General features: G+C 38.5%; 2 protein-coding genes across 2 annotated transcripts; one reads left to right on the top strand and one right to left on the bottom strand.

Annotated features, from left to right (window-relative positions):
• Positions 1 to 804: 804 nt before the first annotated feature.
• Positions 805 to 7,112, top strand: LOC143890740 (amino acid transporter AVT1I-like). Its single transcript, XM_077395422.1, has 4 exons — positions 805 to 1,102; positions 3,991 to 4,098; positions 5,378 to 5,985; positions 6,560 to 7,112. Exons 1-4 carry the CDS (start codon positions 895 to 897, stop codon positions 7,070 to 7,072), a joined length of 1,437 nt encoding a protein of 478 aa, XP_077251537.1. The 5' UTR covers positions 805 to 894; the 3' UTR covers positions 7,073 to 7,112.
• A 3,569-nt stretch (positions 7,113 to 10,681) lies between these two features.
• On the bottom strand, positions 10,682 to 12,668 carry LOC143890741 (pentatricopeptide repeat-containing protein At2g36730-like). Its single transcript, XM_077395423.1, has one exon. The coding sequence runs from the start codon at positions 12,542 to 12,544 to the stop codon at positions 10,979 to 10,981; it is 1,566 nt and encodes a 521-aa protein (XP_077251538.1). The 5' UTR covers positions 12,545 to 12,668; the 3' UTR covers positions 10,682 to 10,978.
• Positions 12,669 to 23,103: the final 10,435 nt, after the last annotated feature.

The raw sequence follows: 23,103 nt of genomic DNA on the forward strand, positions 1-23,103 counted from the left end.
AAGGGTTTTGCTAACGAGTGCCGTTAAGGTGCATTGGGAATGATATTTTCCAATCATTTTACACACTGTTTGATAAAAATACTCATTTTCTGTATATTCATTATCAAAAGATGTGTAAAATATCATTTCCTGTGCACCTTAACAAGTGCCCTTAGGGCACTCGTTAGCAAAACCCATAAAAAAAAAAGACTGGGCCACACTCAAACGAACTGGTTTTTTATTCTTGACACGATCATGCAGTTTCGGCTTGTGGACCCTACCATGGATTGTCGGTGAGCCCAAGATCTCACTCATCTGTGAGATGTTTTCCATGAGATCAATGACTAACAATTTCCAAGAGTCTACATTCAAAGGAATTTACCAGGCACATGGCATCTGACTCACTGGTGTTGGGACTTGGGACTATATAAGCAGAGAATTTATATGGTGTCCGACCGTGATAATTACAAGGGCATGGTGTCAAAACCCTGCCCATTTGATTTTTGATCAGATCAAAAATCAAATGGCCCTGCCCTTTAAATTTTCACGGACGGGCATCATATAAAAACGCATATAAGCAAAGCCTCAACGGAGCCTTTCTAATTGGTGGGTCCCATATGCTAAACATGGGCGCCATTAATTTCCAAGGTAGAAAACTTGTAGCAACCCAGTCATTAATTTAAAGAAAAAAAAAAAAAAAAACTAAAACCATAACCATCTCATGTTTCTAAGAACAACTTTAGAAATTCAGTTTAATGCTTGTTTTTCACACTTCTCTATATAAACATTCGTTCATGAACCTTACCCACATATGGTGCAGGGTAGTTCCACATAATAACCGATATGATTTCAATTGAAGATGACCCAAGGAAACACGAATAATCCGTGAGAGAGAAAAGCCTCATTTTTAGTTGAATGGATATCTACTCATCTTCACTATCTCCAACCACAAACAACCATGTTGTATTCAGTCCGGATTGTTCCCATTTTAACCAGCCTCTCCTTCATGGATCAGACCATCAATCCCACAATCCAAAAGCTGAGAAAATGGAGAATCAACAACACCCACAGTCAGGCACTACCTTTATCAGAACTCTCCTCAATGGAATCAATGCATTGTCAGGTGTCTCTCTCACCCTCTCTATAAATATATAGCAATACATCATAGATATCTTAATTTTTTAACACACTTTTCTTTTGTTTTCATTTTGCTCAGTGTTTCATATTTTATGTGGGGAACGATGCTCTTAGAATCCTTGATTTCAAAAGCCCCTCATCCTTTCGTGGTTTCTTCTTAGGGTTTCCCCTCTTTTTGGCCCTCTTGGCTAGGCCTTATCTTGAGATTATATTACCAAAAGTTTCATTTTACAGTTAAGAAAATTTGAGTTCTATAATGGAATGATTGGATTATGGATCCAGATCACGTTGACCTCTTGTGGGTAGGCCCAAATTAAGCTTCTCATGCATTAATCTAATAGAAGTTTTGTGATGTCCTTTATCACACTGGACGTTGATGATTCTCATCCTCATCCCAAACCCACGTGAGGTTGATGATTCTCATCCTCATACCAAACCCTAGCATTGCCTACTATTCCCAAATCAATCTAATCTAATCTAATCTACTATATATAAAGGCGGAATCGTGGGTTAAGTTCTTCCACCCTTTGACAAAAATCTCATCTATATCCCAGCTGTATTATGCCTATTCTCTTTAATAAAAAGTTATGATATTAACTACTTTCTTTAGGGTAAAATCGTAATCTACATACGAAAAGTACCGACACGGGTTCTTGTCTATGATGATAATTACAGAAAAAAAAATACCAAGAAGTGGTAAATACATATGACAATGACGAAACAACTACTTTATATTAATCATACAGGACACTTGCAAAATGTTGACGGATTCCGGGCACCACAAGAGGAACAACAATTATGGAAACATCTATTGATTGGAGGGCTAGGATCAGCCTATATCGATTGGAGGCTAGGATAATATTAAATAATATTAGTAATTATTTAATATTATTCTGAAATTTCAGCCGAAATTTCGGTCAAAATTCTATACGAGAAAAATAGTCGTTCATTGATTTAGTCGGATTTCAGGCGAAATCCACGGAATCCATAAAAATCAATTTAAAAGATACTTTAACTCGGTCAAAATTTCAGTAGTTTTGGCCGAAATTTCAGGATAATATTAAACAACGGATAACATCCATATTTTTTTGGGATATTCCTTAAATTTCGGAACGGGATTTTGGGAGGAAATGAAATTTCGATCTAAATTTTGAAAATTCAGTTAAATTTCGGAATAAATTTCGAGGGAAAATGAAATTTCGTTCCATTTCGGGTTGACCGGATTTGGATTTCGGTCGAAATTTCAAACCATGCTTAAGAGCAAGATTTTAAATTTCAATTTAAGTTTCGATCGTCTTGGAAATGTGGACGTTTCGGTTTCAGATGAAAATTTCGGTAAAAGGTAAAGTAATATTGTTTTCCTTATTATATGAATAGATCATAGGTAGTTGTTCCTTTTAATCAACTCCAATATTAGATTGCAACTTCATTTTGCACTATTTGAACTGATATTTGGGTCCCACGTGCAACGCACGTGCATTTTTCCTAGTAAAATAAAAAGGAGAAAGAGGAAAAGGAATTGCAGTCAAGAAACCTACCATGTTGGAGATTCGAAAGCATTGAGTGCTACAAAAACTCCAAAACATTTTATAGTGGGGATTACACCTGACTCCCATACTCTCTCAATGCTTCCTTCATTTAATTATTTGCTTTAATGCTTCCATTTCCACAACAGTACTACCCGACACTATAAAAAGCCATGAGTCCATTCTCAGAAAAAAAAAGTGTTTTGTCGAACTTACTTTGTAGACTGACCATGAAAGATGAGAGAATGGGCCACACCAGATGAATAAAATGAATAAGCAACTGTTAAAAAGTAAGCCTATGTGGCTGTTCTCTCATGCAAAAGTCATCCACTGAGAAATTGCTTAGCAAATACCTAATAACAAACCATGGGGTTTTGGGATTTGCTAGGCAATTTCGCCCAAAGCTATTTCTCGGCTTACTTTTGCAGGAGAGAACAACCACCCCAGATGAATTAAATGAATAAGACAAAATCTGCTAAAAAGTGACTCTGTGTGGCTGTTCTCTCTCGCAAAAGTAAGCCACAAGATTGTCTTCCACGAAATTGCATCACCAAGTTTTTTTAAAGATTAACAGGGATGATGCTATTAAAATACCAAGTTTCATGGATGATAATCTACAAAGAATTTCCAAAGAAAAAAAACTGTGGCACAATTTCATATTTATCTTTATAAAACCTTAAATTAATTTTTTAAAAAAGACTCGACCTCACTCTAACGAACTGGTTTTTTATTCTTAACACAATTATGCAGTTTGGGCCTGTGGACCCCACCATGGATTGTCAGTGACCCCAAGATCTCACTCTTCTGTGAGATGTTCTCCATGAGATCAATGACTAACAATTTCCAAGAGTAGTCCACATTCAAAGGAATTGATTAGGCACATGGTATCTGACTAACTGGTGTTGGGACTATATAAGAAAACCCTCAACATAGCCTATCTAATTGGTGTGCCCCATATGCTAAACATGGGCCACATTAATTTCCAAGGTAGAAAACTTTTAACAACCCAATCATTAACTTACAGAGAAAAAAAAAAAAAAAAAAAACTAAAACCATACCTATCTCATGTTAGTAAGAACAACTTTAAAAATTCAGTTTAATGCCTGTTTCTCACACTTGCTATATATTAACATTTGTTCCACCAGCCTCACCCACATATGGTGCACTAGGTTCACATAATAACCGATTTGACCTCAAAAGTAACACGATAGATCCGTGACAAAGAAAAGCCTCATTTTTAGTTGAATGGCTATCTACTCATCTTCACTATCTCCCTCCACCAACAACAACCATGTTGTACTTAGTGCGGATTGTTTCTATTTTAACAAACCTCTCCTCCGTGGATCAGACCATCAATCCCACAACCCAAAAGCTGAGAAAATGGAGAATCAACAACACCTACAGCGAGGCACTACCTTTATCAGAACTGTCCTTAATGGAGTCAATGCATTGTCAGGTGTCTCTCTCTTCCTCTCTCTTAATATAGAGCACTACATCATAGATATCTTCATTTTTTTATACTTTTTTTGTTTTCATTTTGCTCAGTGTTTCATATTTTGTGTGGGGAATGATACTATTAGAATCCTTGATTTGAAAAGCCCCTCTTCCTTTCGTGGTTTCTTTTTGGGGTTTCCCCTCCTTTTGGCCATGGTGTCGAGGCCTTATCTTGAGATCATATTACCAAAAGTTTCATTTTACAGATTATCCCAACTATTTGATTAATGACTTGGAAACATGCAGTTAAGAAAAATTGAGTTCTATGATGGAATGATTGCATGAAGGATCCAGATCATGTTAACATCTTGTGGGTAGGCCCAAATTAAGCTTCTTATGCATTAATCTAATATAATATTTGATATTTCCGTTATCTTTTTTTTTTCTTTCTTTGATTTTTTAAACTTCATTCCATTCTTACTAGTTTATATATTTTTAGATGACTATTTAAATCACATAAGCCCTATTTATTTTGGATTTTGAGAATTGATTTTGGGTCTCTCAAAATCAATTCTCAAAATCCAAAACAAACTGAGCCTATGTGGTTTAAATAGTCATCGAATATGGTCCACCATGGATGGATCCCTGGAAACCCACACTGACAGGAAAATCCTAGCCATCTGATCAATGGGTTGCAAAAGGAGAATTGAAACAGTAATTGCTAATTACTCACATTTGATGGGAAAAAGTCCATTGATCAATTAGTTCTGATCATCCTAATCATTGGACATTGGCCAATCCATTGTTGGCCCCATTGGTTGGCCAATTTCAATAACCTTACATTTGCCACATGTTTTTTTTTTTGCTCATTGATAACCAAACAAAATAGCCCCCACCATGCGGTGTGCCCCTTTTTGACATAAAACTTTGACCATTCTAGCTAAGTCAAACCCGAGTTAACTCAGCTTCCTAAGCTCAAAGTATGAGTCAACCCCAAGAAATCATGAGCTGAATCAAGTGAAGTCAGCCACATCCTAGTTTGGTAACTACATTTGGTGATTGTATAGATGTGACAAAGCAGTGATTTAAAACTTTCCAGCTCAACTCAAGACTGAACTAAGTCAACATGGTTTTCTGCCCCGCTTAGAATGACTACTAGTATTTGACGGTATTCAGAAACTTTCACTAGGATAGTCAACAAGAAACATGGTCTAGTAGAATTCCCCATGCCTTTGATTAAATTAAGTGGTCTCAACTTTGAACATAGCCATGATCCTTAATATCATTGTTCTATTTTTCAGGAGTTGGAATACTATCAATTCCTTTTGCACTCTCAGAAGGAGGATGGTTGAGCTTGATACTTCTTTTCCTTACAGCAATCATTTGTTTCTACACAGGGATACTCCTAAGGCAATGTATGGATACACATCCATTGATTAAAACCTACCCCGACATCGGCGAACTTGCTTTCGGATGTAAGGGGAGAGTAACAGTTGCTCTTTTTATGTATCTTGAGCTTTATCTAGTCGCAATCGAGTTCTTGATATTGGAAGGTGATAACTTACATAAGTTATTTCCAAATGCAAGTTTCAAAATTATGGGGATAAGACTTGGAGGGAAAACAGCATTTGTTTTGCTATCTGCACTTATAATTTTGCCTACTACATGGTTAAAAAGTTTGAGTTTGCTTGCTTATGTCTCTGCTGGAGGAGTTCTTGCTTCTATTATTGTTGTGGGTTCTGTTTTTTGGGGTGGTGCAGTTGATGGTGTTGGGTTTCATGAAAGAGGAAGACTCTTAAATTTGAGTGGAATGCCAACTGCTGTAAGTTTATATGCCTTTTGTTACTGTGGGCATGCAATATTCCCCACCATATATACTTCTATGAAAGATAGAAGTCAGTTCTCTAAGGTAAAGAAACATAAGTTCTCTACACCCATTTTAGATAGCAAGAAAAATATTTTGGACCAAAAATTGTCTTAGAATTTTTTTTTCTTTCCACAATTTAGAGGGAAATAATGTAATTATGGTTAATTTATAGGGATATTATCACAAATTGAAGGTCCCCTTGAGTAAAAATCGAATAGGGTTGTTCAAATTATCTTTTTTCATGTGTAAAAAAATAGAAACTTTTAGAATTATTTTCTATTTTCAAACTTTTCTCAAAAATTCTTGCAATCCAAACAGGGCATAAGGTAAAGAAAAATATGGATGTATAATATTTCTCCAACTTTGTTCTTCCATTATATTTGTCAGTCACATCTCATAGTTTTTACCAATGTCTTTGTCAAGAGATTTTTTATGGTGTAAGCTCTTATAATCCCGTGTTTTTCAAAAAGTACTCTATGGACCACATCATGGGATGATCCTATGATATGCTCCGTATAGTTCTTTTTGAAAAATAAGGGACTATAAGGGCTTACACCATATAAAAACTCCTTTATCAATACTACTGATCTTTCCCCTGTGTTTTCTTTCATTACAGGTATTGCTCCTTTGCTTTGTTCTTTGCAGTTTCAATTATGGAACAATGGCAATTCAAGGCTATCTCATGTATGGGGACGATGTAAAATCTCAAGTGACATTGAATCTCTCTATTGGGAAGTTGAGCTCAAAGATAGCAATTTACACCACCTTGATCAATCCATTTACTAAATATGCATTGGTGATTTCACCAATCTCCATTGCCATTGAAGAATGGTTTTCGATCTATAACAATAGAGCTATTAGCCTTCTTATTAGAACTCTATTAGTGATCAGCACTGTAGTTGTAGCCTTGACGGTTCCACTGTTTGGATACATAATGGCACTTACTGGGTCATTTCTAAGTAGCACAGTTTCAATGTTATTTCCATGCATGTGCTATTTGAAGATTTCTACAGCTTCTAGGAAGTGTGGTTTTGAGTTGGTGACTATTTTGGGGATTTTAGTGTTGGGTTTTTTAGTTGCAATTATAGGTACTTACACCTCTATGCGTGAAATTGTAAACCATTTGTAAGCAGATTCTCATTGACTTAAATATTGATTAGTCCTCTCTTGATCTATATTATACCTTTTTAGAGGTTGCAAATTTACTTTTGAACTTATTAAGTGGAGGGTTTCAGTACGAAAAATTCTTATAATCCACTCATTTATTGTAAGAATACATACATGTATGTCACACCACCATTGTCTCGCCTACCCACTTCCCTAGGTGGGGTCCACTTAACGATGTATCTGCGACAAGTTAACATGGCGAACATCGACACCACTCTTCCCACAAATGGATCAATTAAAAACTTTATACTAAAATAAAATTACTTAATAAAATCATGAATGTAGTATGTGCTTGTACTAAGTGTCAATTAGTCTTACAACAAAGGTTATCTACTCGTTCGTCACCACTAGCAAATCGAGGAAAGATGGTTAAAGGATCCTATAGTTCTCTAGAATATTTCAGCAAGGTTATTGATTAGCATTTCAAAATTTGATACTTGTACTGGAAAAACTACAAGAAATTATCATAGAAATAAAAGTGCATGTAACATTTATCTATAATATAGTCGCAAACTTGGGTGGCCATGAGAAGCCCCTCTTTAGAGCTTTATAAATGTAAATGTCCAGGTAACTAATAAATTCCTTTTATATGTTGTTGGAAAGTTGCCTTATTTCCCACCCACATGACTTGCTTGGGTGGGAAGGCAAGAAGGCAAAAAGGGAAAGTATCTTATTTCTCTTGTTTTATTCTCTTTTGGTTAATATGCCAAAATAGCAAGTGTTGCTTTTAGGTTTCTTAGAAAACCTAAGTATAAAAGTGAAGACGTGAGTGTCTCTTGTGTGGCTAAATAAAAAGAGATGAGAGAGAAAAAGAAGAGAAAGTGGGCTTTTCTTCTTGGGTTTTTTCTCTTGGGTTTTCTTCTTGGGTTTTCTCTTGGGTTTTTCTCTTGTACGATCTTAGTTTGGGAAGCAAGGAAAGAGTTGCAGGTTTTGGTTTAAATCCATTGTAATCCTTGTATATTGTTTTCTCATAGTGGAAGATCGTGTTTCATGCCCATGGAGTAGGCTTGGCCGAACCACATAAAATCTTGGTGTTCATCTTGTGGCTTGTTTGTTTATTTTACTTTTCCATTTAATTTGTGCACGATCGGATCGGATGGCCCGTCGGATTTTCTCAACAAGTGGTATCAGAGCTCAGGTGGAGCGATCGTCGAGGCAGGGTGGAGTGATCGTGGGTGTTGTGGTCGGATCGCGGTTAGAGCGATTTTTGGGGTAGAAAGATTGTCCAAGAAAGATTCTTGTTCGAGGTGAAACGCTACACCGATAAGTGCAAAGTAATCTGAGACGGTGATAAAATCAAGTTCTACTCAGTTCAGCATCGACAGATTTGATGGAAATGACAGTTTCACCCTATGGCAGATGAGGGTGAAGGACATCCTAGTTCAACATGGCTTGGTTAAGGTGTTGAAGGGAAATGATGAGAAGTCGGAGAAGATGACGAATGGCGAGTGGGAAGACATTAAGTCGAAGGCGGTTAGCACGATTCGACTATGTCTGGCAGATAGCATTATGTTTAACGTTATGGAAGAGAAAGATGTGCCTGAATTATGGGAGAAGTTGGAAAAGCTTTACATGTCAAAAAGCTTGGCCAACCGGTTGTATCTGAAGCTAGAATTGTACGAGCTGAAGATTGTGGTGTTCAATGGGCTTGTGGATCAACTCCACAAGGTTGATGAAAAGTTGAAGGAAGAAGACAAGGTCATTTTGCTTCTTACTTCTTTTCCTGATTCGTATAACAATCTGGTGACAACTTTATTGTATGGTAAGGATACAATAAAGTTAAAGGAAGTCACTACGTTGCTCTTATCGAATGAGATGCGAAAGGAACCTGTTCTTGGTGGAAGTGAAGAGCATGGGTTGGTTGTTCATGGTGGGAATTAAAGAGGAAGGTCGTCTGACAGGGGATCTGGAAAAGGCAGGTCAAGATACAGGGTTAGCGGAAAGGGCGTGCAATGTTACCGTTGTAAGGAATATGGCCACATCAAGCGGGATTGTCTGAAGCGAGCTGACTAGGCGGACGATGGTGTTATGAATACTGTGGTGGAGGTAACGGATGAGTAGAGTGAAGAGTTTGGAGACGTTCTCACAGTCTACATAAGTAATCACACTTCTAATCATGATGGGTGGATTTTAGATTCATGGTGCTCTGTTCATGTATGCTCCGGGAGGGAATATTTTGATACGTTCTAGGAGACAAGGGCGGGTGTAGTGTCCTTGGGTGACGGGTCTACTTGTGACTTCATTGGAGTTGGAATGGTGAAGATCAAGATATTTGATGGAGTGGTTTGTACTTTGGATGGTGTGGCGTATGTCTCAAACATGCGAAGAAATCTAGTATCACTTGGCCGATTGGACTCCAGGGGTTGCAGACATTCAACTGCAGGTGGAGCCATGAAAATCACACACGACTGTATAGTTCTGATGAAAGGAGAGAAGTGTGGCGGATTATATCGTCTGATCAGGGACACGGTGACTAGTGTTCCTAAGATCTCGATGGCTAGTTGGAAACAGAGTGATAGCGCATGCACGCGTAGGGTCTCTTTCGCAGTTGGTGAAGAGACGGGTTTCGAGGTTGCAGACGAGGGTGAGAGGATGACAGTACCTGCATTGGGGAGGATGGATCGAGATCCCTCTCCAAGGTTGATTGGGTGAGTCAACGGGTTGGCAACTACACATGTGCATTTGCCGTGTTGATCGAATCGGGAGGAGTCAGAACCAAGGTGATTCGAGGGTGTGTAGTCGGTACTTCAGAAGGCCAATGATGGTTTTCGATAATAGCAGACCTGTGACATCACCAACAAAAAAATTTCATGTGGCTGAGAAATAAGCCAAGGTGGAGATTGTTGGAAAGTTGCCTTATTTCCCACCCACATGACTTGCTTGGGTGCGAAGGCAAGAAGGCAAAAAGGAAAGTATCTTATTTCTCTTGTTTTATTCCCTTTTGGTTAATATACCAAAATAGCAAATGTTGCTTTTAGGTTTCTTAGAAAATATAAGTATAGAAGTGAAGACGTGAGTGTCTCTTGTGTGGCTAGAGAAAAAGAGAGGAGAGAGAGAAAGAAGAGAAAGTGGACTTTTCTTCTTGGGTTTTTTCTCTTGGGTTTTTCTCTTGTACGATCTTGGTTTGGGAAGTAAGGAAAGGGTTGCGGGTATTGAGTTTTGGTTTAAATCCATTGTAATCCTTGTATATTATTTTCTCACAGTGGAAGATCATGTTTCTCGCCCGTGAAGTAGGCTTGGCCTAACCATGTAAAATCTTGGTGTTCATCTTGTGGCTTGTTTGTTTATTTTACTTTTCCATTTAATTTGTGCACGATCAGATCAGATGTCCCAGCGGATTTTCTCAACATATGTAAACTTATTTATAGCCATTAAACATCTTATAAATGTAAGCTTCTGAATAGCTGATAAATAGCTTACATAAAAAGCAACTATAGTGGTAGAGTCTATATATTATAATACATTATATTTGAAGAAAACCTAGCGATGTAAAAAGAAAAAAAAACCAAAATATCCTCCGATCTAAATTAAGAACAGGAAAGACAACTTATAAAAAGTCAAAGACATTTTACTCACAGTTATCATCATTGGTACGAATTGAGGGGCCACATATGGCCCTGTTCCCGAATAAATAGTTTACAAGATAATAAATAGTCAATTGCCAATTGTTACCAATAAGTCAATAACACCTTACCTATTACTCTATTAGCTTTGAACCTAGGAAAAAACTGGGTTACATAAGGTGGAAAATATCATCCCCAAATTTAAATTCCACTCCCAATTAATTTGATTCAAGATCATGATGAATCAGAACATTCCGGCTCCCACGCTGTGTAGATTTGCAACTGAAATAGCACTGATTAAAAAGTCACACAGCAAGAAAATTTGCATCAACACAATCAACTATCTTTATGTGCAAGTTCAATCCATCTAACAAGCAGTAGATACTCTCACAATCAATGCGAGAATCATCCCCACATAAAAATCTATGAATCAAACCCCCCACCTCGACACAACTCTCCCCTGCCATCTTCTTTAATCCCCCATCTCTCATCACCCTTCGAACATTCGCTGCTTCCTCCCACAAACCAGCCTCTGCATACATATTAGCTACCATCACAAAATTGCCGCTCCTTTTGGGCTCTAACTCGAGCAACCTCTCCCTCACCTTCTCTCCAACACCACAACTATCACTAACATCATGGATGCCACATGCACTAAGCAATGTCCTCCATACAATTGCATCAGGCTCAATCGGCATACTAGTAATGAACTTATAAGCCTCTTCAAGACAACCCCTTCGACCTAATATATCAACCATGGCACCATAATGCGGCATCATGGGTTCAATCCCGTGCTCATGCACCATTTCACGGAAGAAATGAAACCCATCATCCACCAAACCGGCGTGGCTACAGGCAGACAAAACCCCAAGAAAAGTGACATAATTGGGCTTGATTGAACAGTTGCGCATTTGTAGAAATAGGTCAAGAGCTTCCTTTGCCAGTCCGTGTTGCGCTAAGCCCAAAATCATCGCACTCCAAGTCCATACGTTTCTCTTGGGAACTCTCTCAAAAACCTTTCGAGCGTAATCTATGGCCCCACATTTCGCGTGCATATCAACAAGAGCTGTACCCAATTGAATGTTTATGACCAACCCTTTCTCTATCACATAACAATGAACCCACCTCCCAAGACTAAGATTTCCAAGCTCGGTGCAAGCAGAGAGCAAGACCACCATCGTTGTCTCATCTGGCTCAAACCCACAACCTATCATTCTCGTAAAAACTGCAACGGATTCATCCAACCGCAAATTCTCAACGCAAGCAGAGATCATTGCATTCCAAGAAACAACAGTCCTAACAGACATTCTTTCAAACACTTGGCGTGCATCAGAAATTTCTCTACAAGACCCATAAAAATGTATCAAAGTGTTCTGAATGTAAACATCAGAATCAATCCCATTCTTCACAATCTCAACTTGGATTTGTCTCCCTCCTTGAAAATCCACAAGTTGAGCGCATGCCTTAAGGAGGAAGGGGAAAGTGAGCTTGTTGGGTTTAGTCCCCCAATTGCGCATCTCCATGAATATAGCTACAGCTTTGGTGGGACAATCCTTACAAGCAAAGCCTCTGATCAACATGTTCCATGAAAATGTTGAGGGATTTGGGTCACGGTTGAGAAGAAAATGCGCGTAATCTAAGCTTCCTGATGGGGATAAAGCGCAAAATCTTAGGATTTCGCTCATGAGAAAGCGGTCTTGATGGATGCCTAAGGTTTGGATGTGGGCATGAATTTGGTGTAGTTGTTTCATGGAGGAACAGAGCTTTAGAAGAGAGAGGCATTTTTGTGTTTTGGAAACAGAATTCAAATTACCGTTGGGATTTTTTGGCGGGTAATGAAGGTAGCTTGTTGGGCTTGGAAATCGAGCCATTCATGGGCTTTAGTTGAAAGTTCAGCCCCTTTATTTTGTAGATAGTTTCCATGCGATCACTCTTGGCACTACCATATCTTGATAATTGCACTAACTCATCTTGATTTTTTAGTCGTCTGATAGATTTTTGGGAACTGTAATAACCTTTGATAGCTGTTTAAATAATAAGGACAAGATAGGTTTGTGCAATTATTAAAGCATGCCAGTGAAAATTCCAATAGCATTTATAATTTATCTAAAACTGACATCACAGGGAGCATTAATTTAAGGCCCCCTTACGTTAAAGATTATGACAACCCCATTGCGAGTTGTCATAATCAAGGTTTTAAATTTCGGTTTCCGAATGCATTTCGGTGCTCACCAAAACCAAAATTTTTGCCGAAATTTCAAAATTTCGTTCTAAATTCAACAAAATCAATAAAGGTAATATTTTATCTCGCCCAAAATTCCAGGGAAATATTAAATAATGAATAAAATACAAATTTTAATGTGATCTCCCTAAATTTTGGACCAAAATTTCAGGAAAACGAATTTTGAAATGTTGGTCAAAATAAAGTAACGTTTCGGGTTTACCATATTTCGATTTCGGTATCCACCGAAACCCGAAATTGGACCGAAATTTCGGATTTCGGTCGAATTTAAAACCTTGGTCATAATCTGAAACAAAAGGGCATAAGTGTGAATTTGATCGCTATAATCTAATCCATTTTCTTAGAAAGCTCATTTTTTTCTCTTGGTAGTGTGGCATATGTCCCAAATGTAAGGTTTTTAGTGGCCTTACATAGTGTTTTGGCTTTGAGAAAACCAGATTGTAGAGAATGTTTGATTAGTAAAGAGTAGTCCGGATCGGCTCACAGATGGTCAGTGATCAATAAGGTTTGAGCTGGGAACACCTTAGCCGCGTGTGTTCACGTTAGAAATGGTATGGTAATGGGTTAATATTATGTGTGGGCCCGATGTAAGCCCGATAAGGTTGGTAGGCTTATTTGAGAAACGACAGTTGATAATGGGCAGACTCAACGGTTTCTTTTTACTTAATGTAAATATGGGGTTGGTCTCTACTCTCACATATACAAGGTGTTATTTTCTTCTCATTGGAATACACATAAGGAAACGTGGAGAGAATAGAAGACCACCATCAATTGTTCTTCGTTTTGCAGACACTTAAAGACATCAAAGGATCAATCTTTGTTAATTGTATTAAGCATCAAGAGGTATTTATATTTGATCATTTTTCATGTTTCAGTTCATCTAAATCACATGCTTATGATTTGAACACGCAAATAGTTTTTCTTACACCAAATATATGAAAGAATCTAGTATCTCTAAGCTAGTTGAACTCGAAAGTTGCACGTATTTAGTTACAGGTAGGGCAGTAAAAATCACATCCGAGTGCACAATTTTGTTGAAGGAAAAGAAGTGCGAAAGACTGTATTGTCTATTGGAGGACACAATAACAAATGGTGTTCCTAGACCTCAATGAATGATTGGAAATGAAATGTCATGGACACACATAGGGTCTCTTTCATAGTTGGTGTAGAGGCAGTTTTCCAGTTGCATACAATGTTCTGGTTATAGTTCTTCTTAGTAAAGATGATGGATCAAAGTTCCTCTCTAGAGTTGAATAGGCGAGTTGACTAAAGGAAGCTACAAATGTATTGGCTATGATGATCGAGTTAGGTAGAGTAATCCAGTAGAAGCTTTGATACCAACTAGTGCAGAGTAGCTATGGAAAGCAGAAGCTATGATAACAATTGACGCAGAGTAGGCAGAAGCTTGAAGGTTAAGGGTAAAGGAAAAGGGAAAGAAAGGATTAGGAAAAGTTACGTGGAAAAGGAAAAAAGGAAGGAAAATGAGTGGAAATGAGGAGGAAAAGTTAAAAAGGACATGTGAAACTGTTGAATAGTAGCCTAAAAGAACTAAAAAGACACAACTAGTAGAAATCTTTGATGTTGTTTGTGTAGGGATCTTATGAGAAAGTTAATGGGATGTTAATTCAAGGTGAAAAGGGTTGTTCTTGGGTTTCTTGAATCGGTTTCAAGATTATAGGTTATGGTAGTTAAAGTAGTTAGTGAAGTTGTAATTCTTGATTGGTTGTAAGAATTGGGTTTGAGTGGTTGAAGAGAATTAACAAGTAGGCTTTGGGTAGCAAAAAAGGAAAAGAAAGTGGCTAATTAAAAGAGGTGATGGTTAAAGCTGATGAAAATCAGTTAGTAAAAATTAGGTGCTTAGAAAGCAAGAAGGATTCTTGAAGTTGGTCGACTGAAGAATGCTAAAGGGTAAAAATTGACTAAATTTAAGGGATGGGCTTTCTTGGTTAAATTCAAGAATGGGTTACCGAAAAAGCGAGATATGAAAGATAGCCTTGGGAAGTGGTTGTCGACTAAAGAGAGGGGTGTATGGGATTCTCAGTTAACATGGGAATGGGTAGTTCAAGAAGTTGATTGGTTGTTAAGGGATGGAGGGCTTTCGGGTTGAAGCAGGTAGGCTTGTTGGGTGGCTTGTGATTAATACAAAAGGCTGGTTTCCACACCTAAAGATGAGAGACTTGGGAAGTCTTGGTAATGCTGGGAATGATAATATGTTGGGTTTGGGCGGGTTCGACCAAGAACTAAGACTCTGGAAAGGTGGGTTTCCTGATTTCATTTGTGCTCCTATCCTTGATTGATCTGGGACGATCAGTGTACGAAAATGCATTCCTCACCCATAGCATAGACTTGATCACCGATCTAGATCACCGGATTGTTGATCTGAGGGCCCCAAGGATATGAAAATCTTGGCATTGATTTTTGCGATCCGGTTGCACCTGCATCATAGTGTCAAGAGAAGAATGATTCGATGGGGTGAAGGTGGTGCTTTGGAAGCCCGATGGTAGTTTGCAGAGACAATGGACTAATGGGGAAACCAAAAGAAAATCTTTATAGTTACCTAAAAGATAAGCAAAGGTGAAGATTTTTGGGTTCTGGTTTCTTTCTTCCATCTCAGTCCAAGAGAAATGCCTCACTTTAATTATTGTTCTTGCCATCCTTCAGTTTTTTCCAAATTTCTTATCTTTTATGTAGCTTGCGCCAAGCATCTTTCCCTTTTCTTTATTTTTTCAATCGAGGGTATGCCCAACTTTAGATGAAACTCGGACCTACATGCTTCTAGGCTTCGCCCCATGTCTGACTCCATGTCTTTTTAAATGATCATTCGATTTTACATGGTGGTTTGCGCACTTTATCTTGCAAATGTTACTCTTCTTTCTATCCCCGACAAAGTTTTTTGCAATTTTGGGGGAGGTGAGGCCCTTGCATTATGACAAAAGCTTCACTTAACATTAATATGTGGGGCTCTGCATGTTATTTTTGCATGAGTGAGATGTTTAGGGGGAGAAATTATATGATGAATGGGCGTATGAACTAGTTATTTAGAAAAATGCAGGTTTAAAAACGCCTTGACTCGACAAGGAGCTCGCCCGAGTCGACTCCTTTTTACCTTGTCCGCGTTCCGCATTGCACCACATCTGCATTCTGCGTTTTGCCCTTGTCCGCGTTCCGCATTGACTCTCCCGAGTTATGACCACACACCCATGTCAGCCGTGTTCTTGGCTGCGTTCGCGCCGAGTTGGCAAGGATTTTTATTGGCCGCGTTCCGCGTCACATCCGCATTTTTAAACACTGGAAAAATGAGAAAAGCACCCACAAAGGAGTGTATATTATGCAAAGAGGGTAGAAAAATCATTCCCCTAGATATGTATATGTAGCGTTCATCCATCGCAGAAGGCATTTCACAGATGGGCTATTGCAAGAGAGAGCAGCAACCAAGGCTCACTTTTTGGCAGATTTTGTCTTCATTCATGAGGTGGCTGCTCTCACATGCAACAGTCCATCCGCTGCTATGAACGCTAGTAAATCCCATACGAAGGGAAAAACAAAAAAACAGACCATCCGCTGCTATGGACGCTAGTAAATCCCATATTGCATGGACGCAGTCAATCCCATATGAAGGGGAAAACAAAAAAGGTGTGTAGAGGCTCGAAAGGGTGGAAATATCATTCTCCAAGATATGTATATGTATATAGTGAAGCGGAGAACAAATTGGTCAAGGCTTTTGTTTTCAACCTCCATGAGTGGAGGTTCCATCCAGCTTCCCTGTCAAGAAAAACGGGGTGAAAATAAACGAGAAATACATGCATCACATCATATCATATAATATATTGTTGAGTTGGGTGTCTTGAATTCAAACCCATTTAGGGTCCGAAATATTGTGTGCGACCCGGATTAGGCCCGTTTATTCAGTCCGGGGGCTCGCCCCCGGCCGCTTGGCCCGGCCCGTTTTATGTGTTTTTCGGCCTGATAAGACTAACTTAAAGCCCGCTTTATATAAAGGAGTTTTTAGGGCTTATTTCGTAAGCAAGTCTTCAAAAGAGGGTTGAGAGCTATAAAGAAAGGGGAAAATGGTATGTTAGGGTTTCTAGTGGGTTTAGTGAGAGAGAGACCGATCTTCTCTTGTAATCTCTGAATCTTATAGTTGATTTTCTCGTCGCCTCTGCCGTGGAGTAGGCTTTTGCCGAACCACGTAAATCTTTGTATCCTTGTGTGATTGCTTGTGTTTATTCTTTTGTTTTACTTTGCCATTGAAATCACATATTGCTACTTGGAGTTTTTCACTATATATATATATATATATATATATATATATATATATATATATATATATATATATATATATATATATATATCTGTTGGTGAGCTTAGCTTGCCCAATCACATGGGTCCCACATTTTGGGGAGTGATCTAAACCATTCATTTGCAAGGCCTTATCATAGATAGGGTGTGTACCAAAAATCAGCTCCATAGGATCATCCTATGGAGCTGATTTTTGGTACACCCCCCATCTATGTAAGGGACTTTCAAATGAATGGTTTGGATCATCCTAACAAAGTGGGCCCCCATGTGATTGGGCAAGCTAGCTCACCATAAGTTTTGTGAGCTTAAGCTCACCAACAGTTTCCTCATATATATATATATATATATATATATATATATATATATATATATATATATATATAGAGGAAAAGGATTGTGAGCTTGAGCGTTGGAACCTTATGGTGAGCTTGAGCTCTCAAACCAATGAGGCCCACATTGTTAGGATGATCCAAAGCATTCACTAGAAAGGGCCTTACATAGATAGGGTGTGTACAAAAAATCAGCTCCATAGGATCATCCTAACCCATCCATTTGTGGAGGTCAAAATGGACAGACCACAAATCTGCCCATTTTTGCCCTCCACTTTTGGAGGAGTTAGGATGATTCAATGGAGCTGATTTTTGGTACACACCCTATCTATGATAGGACCTTGCAAATGAATGGTTTGGATCCTCACAGAAATTGTGGGACCCATGTGAATGGTGCACTCAAGCGCACCATTTGGTTCCAACGCTCAAGCGCACGAACATATTCCTCATATGTGTGTGTGTGTATATATATATACATATATATATATATATATATATATACATATATATACATATATATATATATATAACGGAATCCTAGACAACGTGGTTGCGCCACGTGGCACCCCTTCTACGTTCTCTTCTCTTAGGAAGTACTCTTAGGGTGTGTTTGGCGTACCGTTTGAAATAGCGTTTAAAACGCTGTTTTGCAAAACGCTGTTTTGGTTCAAAACGATGTTTTGCCAAACGGCGTTTTCATGTTTGGTTGGCCAGATCAAAACGGCGTTTTAAACGGCAAACGGAGGTATTGTATGTTTGGTTGCAAATGCCCCAAAACGGAGTTTTAGTGGTAAAATGACCAAAAATGGCATTATTTGGTTGGCTTCAATGTAACTCAACTACTCTCTCATTAGGCCCAATATTAAAAGGTTATTAGGATCTCATTCAAACACTATTAAAATTAAACATCATTGCCAAAAAAAAAAAAAAATGGCTATACCTTTGGGGTTCTTCTCCTTCTTCTTCTTAACAGCCGGATTTGACGAACGAGTGGAAGCGTTGAGGCAGTGAGGCGGACGAGTGGGTTTGTAACTTTGCAAAGTAGATGAAGAAAGTAAGAAACTAGGGTTTCTTTTAATTCTTTTGTCTTTAAAAAATCAAAATTAAGAGATCATATAATGATATCAGCAGCCCCTTGTTTTGAATTAAATATTAACAATTTAACAAATTTGTGTCCTCAAGAATGATATTAACACCCCAACTTTTTTGGTATTTGACGTAACGCATAAAGTCACACGCATATATGTAAAAATGGGTTTTGGTGAGGTCAAACACGTAAAAACCCACAGCCCAAAAACTCCGTTCAAAACGGCGTTTTGCAAACGGACCTCCCCCCCTCCGTTTGCAAAACGCTGTTTTGAGGGTTCAAAACGGTGTTTCAAATGGCGTTTCAAACGGTGGCTGCACACCCAAACACTCCCAAACGGCCGTTTGGCCCCAAAACGGTGTTTCAAACGCCAAACGGTGTTTTAAACGGTACGCCAAACACGCACTTAAAAGCTTTACCATTTCCAGTGGAATTTCACTCCATTTATTTTAAAGAATGCCTGCAAGAAGAGTGTGTCATGCTGAGTTTTTTAACCATGTTTTCCCTTGATTTAAAGGGAAATAATATGGATAAGGCTTACTTAGGGCGATACGATTGTAAATTGAAGGCACCTCTAATTAAAACTTGAACTAATGTGGTTTAGGTTATCCCTCATTTGCAATTGAACAAAGGAAAAGTAGCCCAACCAGCGCTGAATTTTAAAACTTCCGCCTGGCTGTAAAGAAATTTTTTGTAAGTTTCTTGATGCCAAGTCATTCTCATTAAGTGTGTCTTCTCTCATTATTGGTTTTCAACACCATCAATTATGTATATAATTTTTTAATCAATTAGTAATGTTATCAATTATTTAATTTCTCTATTATCAATTGTTTGAATCTTCCTTTTAAATAACCATCAATTTGCAATGTTGCTTTCTGTCTTTTGTCGCCCTCGTGCATCGCACATAGGGCTGCAACTCGGGTCGGGCGGGTCGGGTTTTGGAGAACTCAACCCTACCTGAGAAATATCTCGGGTCGGGTCGGGTCGGGTTTTTTTCCGGAAAACCCACGATTCCCAAACCCGGCCCTACCCATGATAAATCTCGGGTCGGGTCGGGTCGGGTTTTTTCACGTTGACGCAAATTTTTAAGGAAAATTCTTGTTTGGGAAGGCAACTCAACTCATAGAAGCAGAAATTGCACTCACATTACACTTGAATCAAACAATGATGTAATTACACTCACATCACACTTGAATCAAACAATGCTGTAATCAAACAATGTTGTAATTACAATCAAACAATGCTGAATCAAACACTTGAATCAACTCAACTCATAGAAGCAGAAATTACACTCACATACAGTAACAGTGGGTGCGTGGGTTTTCACTTTTAACTTTGGGATAATTACATTTACACCCCCTCTAGTTTCTGACACATCCACTTCCACCCCTATAGTTTAAAACGTGACAAATACACCCCTGTAGTTTCAATTTGTTTAAGGTTTGCCCTCTCAGCTGAAGGTTCGTCCATAGATTGAAGGGTTAGGATGATCCGACGGAGCTGATTTTTTGGGCACACCATATCTATGTCAGGACCCATCAAATGAACGCTTTGGATCATCCAAATAATGTGGGCCCCTACCCGAATCCAAACACTACCAAAAAATCATCCAAATAATGTGGGCCCACATTGTTTGGATGATCCAAAGCGTTCATTTGATGGGTCCTGACATAGATAGGGTGTGCCCAAAAAATCAGCTCCATCGGATCATCCTAACCCTTCAATCTATGGACGAACCTTCAGCTGAGGGGGCCTACCTTAAACAAATTGAAACTACAAGGGTGTATTTGTCACGTTTTAAACTATAGGGGTGGAAGTGGATGTGCAGAAACTAGAGGGGGTGTAAATGTAATTATCCCTTTAACTTTTAACTAACAATAGAAAAAAATGTACATACTATAGCTTATGTAACTCGGGTCGGGTCGGGTCGGGCCCCTTCAAACCCGGCTCGACCCGAGATTCATGCGGGTTTTTGAATGCTGAACCCGGCTCGACCCGAAACCCATGAAACCTGAACCCGACCCAGGCTATTTTCGGGTCGGGTCGATGCGGGTCGGGTAAAACCCGGCTCGAGTTGCAGCCCTAATCGCACAGGTCTGCAACACTAGTTAGGTACTATAGTTGGACATTTGGACGTACGACACCAGATGAATAAGATGTTTGAATTTATGATGGGGTCCACAGGATGATCACTTCAGACCATGTTGACATCACTTGGATGGTCCACATTTATCCATTTTTAAAAGGTAAATGTTATATTCACCCCTTTCTTGGGACAGCTCCTCTGGTGTACTTATGATTACTTCTTTATAGATGGGGCTGTCCCAAGTTAAAAAAGATCTAATAAATCATTTCCCTTTTTTCCAATCCAATTCTTTCAATAGTTTTTAGTGCTCTTTCAACAAACTAATGTGTTATTTTATCTCTCATTATGGGTCACTCTTGACTTTAGAAAGGGAGATTTTATATGGTGTAAAGGCTTACAACAATACGGTGGGTTATTTTATCTCTCATTATGGGTCACTTTTGACTTTAGAAAGGGAGATTTTATATGGTGTAAAGGCTTACAACAATACGGTGGGTTATTTTATCTCTCATTATAGGTCACTTTTGACTTTAGAAAGGGAGATTTTATATGGTGTAAGGGCTTACAACAACACGGTAGGGGTACCGCCCTTGATATTTGATCCAACAGCAACTCACTTTTTGAGGAGCTGCTGTTGGATTAGACAGGAAGGATGGTACTTCCACCTAGGGACGGAGCCAGGAATTTGCTCTAGAGGGGGCAAAGGATGGTGGTTTTAAAACAATTACTAAATTAATATAAAGTAAAAAAATATCAAAAGTTGACATAAATTTCAAATCAAAGTGCTTTTAATTTATAAAAAAAATATCAAAAGTTGACATAAATTTTAAATCAAATTGCTTTTAATTTTTTAAAAAAAGGAAAATTACATATAGACCCCCTGTGGTTTGGCCATATTCCACTTTAAACCCTGTGGTTTGAAAGTCATCAAACACACCCCCTCAACTTTCTAACATTTTAAAGTAGACCCCCTCCATTGACGGTCCGTTAGCTTAACCTAACGGAATGACTAAAACTAACCATGGTTAATATTTTGAGGACAAAAGTACCCTCATTTGTAGAGGATTAGGGTTACGCTATTGTCCGCCGCCGCAGTCGCACCTCCGGCCACCGCCCCCGTCGCCACTTTCGGCCACCGCCGTTGTCGCCATCTCCGGCCACCGCCGTCACCTCCACCCATGGCTACATCAAACCCACATTTCAAAAAAAAAAAAAAAAAATTGATAAAAACATAAAAAAATTCCTAAAATATTAGGGTTTATGTGCAAATCATGATAATTATGTGAATGAAGACAAATAAAACTTTTAAATCGAGGGTTTATGTTGATAAATAAACAAGGTTTTGAATCAAACCCTAATTTTAAGTTTTAAAGTATGAAAACCCTAATTTCAGTTGGAGAAGATGAGGGCATAACAATCATTTACCCCTTTCAGTCTATTCCGTCACGTTAAAAAAACTCATGGAAACCACAGGGGGTGTGTTTGATGACTTTCAAACCACAGGATTTAAAGCGGAATATGGCCAAACCATGGGGATCTATATGTAGTTTTCCCTAAAAAAAAATTCATTCACATTTATCTCTCGACCTCAGTTAGTGATGAAAACACTCATTTTTCTCTTGTTTTTTTGTGTATTGTAATAATCAACTGGGGCTTCTATGTTCTGACATTTTTTTTTATAAAAAAAAATGGAATATGGAAATAGGATTCATGGATAGAACAAGGGGAGATTTTATACAGTGTTTGAGGTTTAAGTCCAGTATTTTTCAAAAAGTACAATGGGCCCACATCATAAGATGATTCAATCTATTTATTTGTTAGATGTGGCCACAATGTAAATAGGTTGTACCCTGTAAATCATCTCCATAGGATGATCCTAACCCTCGGATTTATAAATTTTAAATAATGTGCAGTCCCTCTACAAATTAGAGGGTTAGGGTCATCCTATGGAGATGATTTACAAGTACAATTTATTGAGGTTGTGGCCCAACAAATGAATGGTTTGGATCATCCTATGAAGTGGGCCAACTGTACTTTTTCTCCCCTTCCTTCCTACTCCAAATGTACCTTGCTTTTGGACCCTAGAGGCCTAGACATATTAGGTGTTGAAATTTAGAATGAAGGGTAGAGATAGAAGATCTTAAATGCTTTAAAATGGCACAAGAATAACTGTTTTTGGAGACAAGGTGATATTTCTTAAATACCTGATAAATTTTCTAAGAAAATGAGAGATTAGGAGAGATATCTTAGGAGAGACAAACTTGAAAGGAAATCATTTCCAAAACAGGATTTCGTTTGGATATTAAAGGTGGACATACTTTTCGGAAAAATCCAAATGGGCGGGCAAAATTTGCGCTCTCCCCCCCCCCTCCTCCCCCTGTCTCTGC

This window comes from Tasmannia lanceolata, unplaced genomic scaffold, assembly GCF_043159265.1.
Source record: "Tasmannia lanceolata isolate RefF3 unplaced genomic scaffold, GAP_Taslan_0.1 ptg000013l, whole genome shotgun sequence".
In the NCBI taxonomy this organism is placed as follows: Eukaryota; Viridiplantae; Streptophyta; class Magnoliopsida; order Canellales; family Winteraceae; genus Tasmannia; species Tasmannia lanceolata.